The sequence below is a fragment of the Sinocyclocheilus anshuiensis genome, unplaced genomic scaffold (assembly GCF_001515605.1).
Source record: "Sinocyclocheilus anshuiensis isolate Anshui unplaced genomic scaffold, SAMN03320099.WGS_v1.1 scaffold1719, whole genome shotgun sequence".
Taxonomy (NCBI): domain Eukaryota; kingdom Metazoa; phylum Chordata; class Actinopteri; order Cypriniformes; family Cyprinidae; genus Sinocyclocheilus; species Sinocyclocheilus anshuiensis.
Genome location: NW_015551147.1, coordinates 917,174 through 926,253, shown reverse-complemented (window position 1 = coordinate 926,253; position 9,080 = coordinate 917,174). Strand labels below are relative to the sequence as shown.

Below are 9,080 nucleotides of genomic sequence, written 5' to 3'. Positions count from 1 at the left end.
ACTACACAGAGCCGTTGTTCACTGACGAGCTGCGCAAAACCACGTTCATATTCGCGCGATTTTTTGCGCAGCTCGACAGTGAACAAGGGCTCTGTGTAGTTAATGCTGCTCAATGTGAAAACACGCACGTGATGGAGATTTACCGCTGATTACAGAACCGGCTTTACTGATAAGATGCGCATTAAATATCGCATGCGATTTATCCTGCAGCCCTATTTTGGATATATTTCAGGTACAGTACATGCCAAATTTTCTCAAGGAAAAAAAATCTCTCAACTAATGCTGTAAAATATACATTAGAGTCAGTTGGTACTACATTACTATAATATTGAAGGTTAAAATTGACTGATTTGTTAAAATTACGCTTAATGAAGTTTTAAAATAATAAAGTTACAATTACATAATAATATTTCTACTTCAATTTGTTTTTTTGAAATATAAACATAATGGTGGCTGTCATAATTGATGGATTTATTCAAACATAAATTAAACATTGAAGAACAGTAACATGTATAATGAATATGTTATATGGTGCATATATTTAGCAAAAGGCCCCTCTCTAAACCCCTCAGTTAAACTGAGGCGCTATAGCGATCTGTCACTCCACATCAAACAGCGCCAAAACGGCATTTATTGTTTGAATACTGCAATACAATGGACAGAATTTGAAGTCTGAGACTTTGTTTCATATTTAAAGTACTACCAACGCATAATGCTTATTGCAATATATTGGATAGGAATTGCCCTTCAATGTTCCGTCCATTAACTGAAAACAGGCGAGACTGCTTCTCGGGATTTAAGAATCGATATCGTTCCGTAAAATGAGAATCGATTAATATCGAGATATCGATATTTTTTTTACCCAGCCCTATGTCATACTATAGTGGTTAAGAGAATGTGTTTGTCTGTCTATCATTAGAAATAGCAAATGACTCAGCACTGAGTTGCTCCTAATATGGCCAAAATGGCTGGACTCTGGAGAGCATCTAGTGGGAACAGTTTGTGCCATCCAGACTAAATCATTTTGCTGTCTTTATTTTGACAGCTCGTTCTGTAGCCTACTCTCTGGTATGGGATACATTATATCATCTAACATCACTGCCAAATGCCCTCAAACACACTTACTATTACTCAACACCAGCCAACTGAATGTTGAACTACACTACACTGATAAACCTTTCCAAACTAGGGCTCTATATGCTGACCAGTATTGTATTGTATTGTTTACAATACAACCAGAGCACATGCCGCTGAGGTGAGGGGTGGTACGTTTAGACATGCACTAGAGGCGGTTTAGCCAATCACAACACACTGGGCTAGCTAACCAATCAGAGCCCATCGCCTATTTCTGAGGGCGGGGCTTCATAAAAACAGGAAAAGCTCAGCCCCTTTCTCAGAGAAGGGACAGAGCGGTGTGGAATAAAGGTAAATTATGTGAAAAATAATGCGTTTTTTTTTTTTTAAACGAAGCATTAACACATGCTAGACTGCACCCCATAAACACAATCAAGCCTAGAAAAAACCCAGTGAACCACCCCTTTAAATGCCAGTTGCGCAGATGGGGCACGTTGTAACACTGCATTACAATGTGCTATTATATGACATTAGCGATGTAATTTACACTATTTACTTTAATGAATTTTAATGAGAAACAACGAGAAACAGGTGAATAAAACTCACAGTCAATGTTTAATGTTTAGAAATTATTATTTCAAGACATGTAAAGCATTTTTGCTCGTTTATGTGGGCCGTCCCAAGCATGATTGCAATGTGTTCATTGTCAAACTCCAAAATCAGATTGTTTTTAATTCTTAAAAAACGCCATTATTTTATTTGAAAAAATTTATTATTTTATTTTATTAACAGAATATTTTAGTTTGTCTTGTATATTTTTTTCATTTGATCAGATAAGATTTTAAGCTGTCATATGGTCATGTTACAAAGTGCCCCTTAGATGTTACAATGTACCCCACCTACGGGGCATGTTGTCGCATTTCACTTCTGTTTTTTGAGGGTAAATAAAGAAAAACGTATACACTGTAATCCTGAAACAAGGCAACATATTTGTACTAGACACGTGTAAAATTAATGTGGATAAAAAAAAAATATTCTAAACCCCATGTGGATTTACACAAACTGAGAAAGTCAAAAAGTGTTACTTTGTGCCCAGCTCTCCCCTATGTCTGTAAACAAAACCTGACACCTCCGTAACCCAAACACTCACACAGAGACACATTTACACGCACATTCAGCCTGTGTGAAGTTTTACTCTAGCTCATGAAAGGTGACTATGTTTCTGTCTTTCTGCCCTTTCTCTCTCTTGTAAGTAAAGTTCAGAGGATGTTCTTTTGGACTTGTCAATTTGACCCCTGCAATGCCGACAGCAAAAACCGACTAGTATACAACTGTAATGTAAACAAGTAGATCATTTTTCTATTTGTCAGCATGTCTTTAGAGGGCTTTAGAACACTGAGTCAGCAGCATTCTATGGGGAAAAGAGCAGTATGTTTTAGTGTGTGTGATTTTTATGTCAGATTAGATTTAGGACACTTAGGACAAAGAAACAGGTCTGTCTTAGAATTTTTGTCTATTAAAAATAGGTAAACAGCCAAAAACAAGACATTTTTACTTGAAAAAAATTATTGCATGAGATATTAATATCTTGAAATTATTTTTATCTGGCACATTATTGTGGTAACACTTTACAATAAAGTTTCCTTTGTTAATATTAGTTAACTATGTTAGTTAACACATTTTTACAGCATTTATTAATCTTAGTAAATGTTCATTTGTACTAACATGAACAAACAATAAACATTGTAACAATAAACATGTATTTTATTAATTACCATGAACAATGGTTAATAAATGCTGTAAAAAAATATATTGCACATAGTTCATTTTAACTAATGTTAAGAAATGAGACATTGTAAAGTGTTACCACAATTGCTTTTTTCTTGTTTATAGCATAAATCTAACAAAATCCAACGGATGTAAAACTTACATTATACAATTTTGCTTGCAAAGTTAATTATTCGTGTTCACAAGATGTTTATAACTGATTAAGACATTTTTCAGTGCTATTTCTTTTTGTCTTATACTATTTCAAAACGTTGAACACCCATTTGTCAGCATGTGTGATAATGTGCAGCAGAACTCTTGCTGTTTGCACAGGCTGCTTTTTATTAGGAAACCTGCACACTCTGTTTATCTCTCTCCCTCTCACACACAAAAGAGAGAGAAATGATCAGTACTCACTGGTGATGAGCGCCACACCAGACACCATGGATCCGACCCAAGCCGTCATGCCTTTTCCCTCCTGGAAGGCACTGAGCCACTTGGGGTACAACACCCCGACGGACTGGGGGGATCCAAAGGACAGGAACTGGGCCATGAAAGAGGCCACCACAATCATCCATCCCCATCCACCATCTAAAGCACCTTCACCCTTTACAGCACCCATTCTCAGCACTGATCTTACGCTGACTTCACTTGACACACAGAACTTCAGAAAGGAAGGGAGAAACATCAGTTTGATAGTGTGCAGTTCATGGCAGTGTGACATGCTATCATTTATGCAAAACGGTAATTTTGACATGTATTCAATATGTAATTGTATATATAATCTGCAATACCATATTTAAACTTTATACAAAAATAAGTAACTTTTTAGGTTTCATTGTATACATTAAGGTCAATATATAATAGAAACTGAACTCCAAAAAGTTTAACAAGTGATTAAAAACGGTGAAAACTTAAAATGTTACTACACCTAAAATAGTCACTTTTGCTTATTTAAACGAATCTAAACCTATGATAGGTTACGTGCATGGTATTTATCAACTACCAAAATAAAATGTGAAAATTACAACTTAAAACACAAAACTTAAAAACGTTGAGACTTACGGCAGGTGGATGTTGCTCTTGCTTGGAGAGCGCGGTGGGCTGAACCGCTCGTGCCTGGTAGACCAGGCCAGTCTCACGCGCTTCTCTGCTGAATACCTTCTCGCGCGCCGCCTAGTTTTGAATGCTTCTGGAAAGAGACCACACCTTGAAGGGGAGAGACCACTGACCGGACTGCCTTCCTAACGCCCTGTTTTATTTAAATTCGTCCAGTTCATATATGACATCCCGCAGCGCGCGCAGGGCGGTGCAACGAACGGAAGCGCGCTGAAGTTTCTCCTCAACTGCAGTTCGCCACCTAATAATTAACAGCTATTTTATTCCATAGTAAAACATTAACGTCAATGCTTTATTGTGTATATGCTTATTAGAGAATATTTTGTTCTTTTAAGAGTTGCGCCTTACCAGCAGAGCAGAGAGAAGTGATTACAGGAGAGCTGCGTTCAACATTACAACGCCATTTGTAATCTGCTGTATTTGATAAGGCACCAATGTGAGGTCGGACATTGCAGCCAGTGCACGGGCATGACTTTTCTCAGCATGCGCTCTTCTATCCCGTGAAATAAAGAACCGGGTTGAAGCTGTTCTTACCGGCCGGACTCGTGTCACGGAAAGATCAACCGGCCAAGCAAAGAACGACTCGAGTCTGTTACTTTTGGTTTCTTTAGTTTTTATTTTGCGTCCAAGAAAAACTATACTGTTGCTTTAAAATGCAGGAGAAAAATAGTTGTCATAATAATAATAATAATAGCCTACATTATTGTATTTTTATTTAAAATGCTAACGTTTAAAAAAAAATAAAACCCTATTTTACCCAGCACTGGGTTGTATTTAACCCAGCATTTTTAGAGTGTATAATTCACTTATTTGGAGGCAGTAAAATAAATGACATTAAAGGCATGGAGGCATAAAAATAAATATCTGTTTAAATCCAGAGCTGAAGATGTTGAAGAACATGTTTTAGACTCGGCAACAGAGCAAACCTCGTAGACTTCTTCCCACCCTTCTACATCTCTCGTCTCTGTCTGGGTGGTCGGCTGAACTTTTGTGCTGAGGATCAGACGGCTTGGGCTCTAAGCCCACCGAGATCCTGTTCCTGCCCTGTGCTTGTACTGGTTCCCACACTGGTTTGGCCTCCCCCACCCTGACTCTGTAATCCCCTCTGACATGAAAAGAGAGTGAATAAAAAGAAAGAACAGAACAGTTAATTGCATTTGCCTCATATCACCTTTTTGGACAACATCTCTTCTTATGCGGCGTGACTGCAGCCCGCAGGGATCTGGGAAACCAATGGGATACTTCTGGAAGGAACATACCCTTGGCTCTAGATTACATTTGGATTAAAAAGTCTGCTTAATAAGAAAACATAGAGCTTGACATGATGGACAAAGCAAGTTCATCTACAGTACCAGTCAAGAATTTAAACACACCCACTCAGGCTTTATTATAATTTTTTACAATAGCAGTCATCAAATAAATAGTAAGTATGCATATTAAACAGTGAATAAAGACTGTTTTATGTTTTAAATATCTAACACTGCTGCACACTCTTGGCGATCTCTCAAAACTTCACAAGTAGCCACTTCAGATGCTTTTCCAACAGTCTTGAAGTAGTTCCCATGCATGCTGGGCACATGTTGGTTGTTTTCCTTCACTCGTTTTTTTTTTTTTTTTTTTCATTTGAATTAAAACGGTGGTTTTGTAAATAAATTCATACACAAACACAATTTATATTTGTCTACAAAACTAGATAAAAGGTTTCATGAGAAAGATCAGTCAAATGCGTCCAAACTTTCGACTGATAGCTACTGTACATCTCTCCTCTATAGCTTTAATTTTCTCTCAGTGTTGATGTTCAATTTGAGTGAGAGTGTGAGAGAAGATTTGAGTTATGTTTTAGCAGAAATAGCTTACGGTTTAATTTAGTTTGGTTGGATTTGCTGTAATGTTAAGTAATCACCATACTTATTAAGAGCTTTTTAGTAGTTTTTCTTGGAAAAAAAGATTAATCCCATTTCAGAGGAAGTGTAATGAGAGCAGTCCATCTGGAAAACAAAAGCTGTGAGTGTGACATGATCTCCATGTTTACTATGAGATTTTGCTTCCTCTTTCAGGAATGCTGACTCAACTTGACTAGCATGGCAGGAGAACACAGACCTGGAGTGACCTCTGTGATATCCTGACACTCCCTTCCCTTTCCCTCTCGTTCTCCGTTATTGACTTGCTTACACATACGGCATCTCCTGATGCTGACAGTCTTGTTTTGCCACTCCATTCTTACCCTTAAACAGGTCAGCAGCAAATCAAGCTCAAGTCAGCTGAGGGAATGGTAAGAGAAGACATGCCTTCTCCGAAGACTGACACGGGGCAGTGAAACTTTCAGCTTAGCAGCTTCATCTTACTCAGCACATATACAGAGCATCATATCAGTGTAACTTAACTAAACTAGCAAGTCAAAATTTAGATCAGGACATTTTCTCACCCTACTTTCACCCTTTCATTATTAAATGTAGACCCCAATGATCCATTAATACTTAAAGTGGCTTTTAAAATTATTATTATTTAAATCGTATCATTTAAATAATACAATTATATTATTTTATAATTGTTAATAATATTTGACACTTTCTCTATGATTGCTACCAGAATGATTTAATTTTGTTATTTAAATTATGTAATATATTATATATTAAATACTATTTTTGATAAATGTATTATTATTATAAAATTGTATTAAAAGTATTTAATTTTTGATTTTGTAATTTTAATTGTATTACAATATTATATAATTATTTATTATAATTATCATTATATTCTGACATGTTCTTCCTGATTGTTAACAGAAGTATTATTCCTATTATCTTATTTTTGTTACTATAAGTATGCTAAATTTTATAATTCTAATTATTATAAAATTATTTATTATAATTATTTATTTTTAACAGGTTCTCAAATAATTGTTACCAGATTTAAAATATTACTAATAATTATTATTTAATTATTAATACTAATTTCTAATTATTACTATTATTATTATATTGATTTTATTGTACAGTTAAGTCATTTCTGTTTTATAGATCTACCAAAAGAAATGGTAAATTGTTACAAGCACCCCTGGCTGTTCCCTACCTGCTAATGCAGTCACATGGGTATATCTATGTTAGCTTTTTCAGAACCCAAACACACTGAACTATGTGACTAACTATTCTTCGAATCTGTCCGTAATGTTAGAACTTGAGGGTCGGTTTCACCCCCTTGACCACCCGAGCCTGACATAACCGGTCTGAACCAGGTGAGAGTGGCTGTTGCTGGAGAGAAAGCAGCACAGGACAGCTTATGCTGAAATACTTGTGCAGGGATTACCACACAGCTACAGGACTCGATGGGTGTGTGTGTGTGTGTGTGTGTGGGTGAGAAAGAGCACTTGCTAAGACACAAGAGTGGTGTTTGCTAATTAGACTGGAAAACTGTGGTGGGGGATTGATGCACAGTACCAAACAGGTGTGTAATGTTAACTGACACCTCAAGAGGGCTGATGTCACGAAGGGTCGCACAATGTACGTCTGTCTATATGTGTTCAACAGTCGCTGTGATTTTGCCAAGTAAGACATGTTCCTGGATCAACATCTTTTGTTGATCCTGGATCAACATAACTGTCCAAAAATATAGACTTAACCCAATCCCTACCCCTAAACCTAACCCTACCCATAATTTATTCCTAAAAACAGTGTGAAATGATAGTTGAATCACAAGGGTGTAGAAGCACCTAACCCTGATCATAAGCTTAAAACAGATATTTCCTGGAAACGTATCCCTCAATTCTGATTGGTTGAAAGGAATGTTGATCCAGGAACATGTTGTACTTGGTGAAATCACAGTCACCATGTGTCAACGGAAGGTCAGAATTCAAACGAAAACAGCTTCAGCCAAGAAGCAATTAAAACTAGAGGGTTTTTTTTACAGGTTACCGTTCACACACCTCTGTAGTTCTGTGAAGAAACAACGGAGGTAAAACGTTACATAATCCTACTCGCAGATAACTCATATTGACACAATGACACGTGCATGTGCTCTGCCATATGAATTAAGACATCTTGAAAATGATTGAGGCCCGAAGGACATTTTTAAGACTACCTAAATGGAAATTGCACACCCTGAGAAATAGTTCATCATATTTCATTTTTTTATTTAATTTAGAAGCCAAGGGAGCACATGAACAGTGATGTACAGTAGTTTGAAAAATTAGAAATTCGATTTTCTTGTATCATCTAGCCTGTTTCTCACCTTGATTTCTTTTTGGTCCCACATTTGACAGTGACCCAACAGTATCAAAACGTATGTTTTGTATCATACATAAATAAAAACAAGCAGTGAAACACATTAATATTACAAAGAACACTGAAAGTTTAAGGTGGTTGCAAACAATGTATTTTAGCTACATTTAAAAAAAAAAGTTGAAAGTTAGTCAACCACATTTGTTTATTTTAATGTAGCTAAAATAAACTGATTGCAACCACTTACCTTAAAAAGATTTAGTAAATTCAATTAATCATTTTTTTTCAGCGAACTGTATAGGCCCTATAATATGCAACATTATTAACATGACATTCCCGAAAAGGAAAAATTTGTATTAATGTCTCTTGAACCTTGGTTGTACTATCGTCTCAGACAAATCATTAGCAAGGTCTAAAAGTTATCTTTGTTGTAACTGTATTTAACAGCTGTGTCAGTTTATAAGGTTCATGTTTTTTGAGGATGTGGGCATGCTATATAAACTGCTATTTATTTTGCTATACTAACTGCACTGGTATCTTTCAAATTTTAGATTTTAAATAAACCCATCACCTTTTAATCACTACAAATCAAATAGAAATATACAGATGTATCCCTTTGCAGAAAGAGACCTATTTAAGAGACCTGGCTACAATGAGATTTTTTCTTAATTAAAAAAAAAAAAAAAAACAGCAGGAAATGTGACCTGTCACTCGTGACTTCTGAATCCTTCCCCTAGGATCTGACTAAAACAAAAAAATAAAAGAACCTTCAAAAATCACAGTATCTTTAACAATCCTTAAAATATTCAATGACATTAAAACACACATAGCGTTATAAGCTAAAGTTTAATAACTTGCACACATTTCAGATAAGAACAAAAATCTCACACAGAAGTTTTTTTT

The 9,080-nt window shown here is 35.9% G+C and overlaps 1 protein-coding gene across 1 annotated transcript in view; it reads right to left on the bottom strand.

Moving 5' to 3' along the window:
- Positions 1–4,097, bottom strand: part of slc16a9a (solute carrier family 16 member 9a) — an 8,728-nt gene extending 4,631 nt beyond the window's left edge. The window contains exons 1-2 of the mRNA XM_016453482.1: positions 3,907–4,097; positions 3,259–3,505 (exon numbers count right to left, since the gene is read on the bottom strand). Of these exons, the coding sequence (XP_016308968.1) occupies positions 3,259–3,463 (205 nt within the window). The 5' untranslated portion in view covers positions 3,464–3,505; positions 3,907–4,097. The remainder of the gene's footprint in view (positions 1–3,258; positions 3,506–3,906) is intronic.
- Between the last annotated feature and the right edge of the window lie 4,983 nt (positions 4,098–9,080).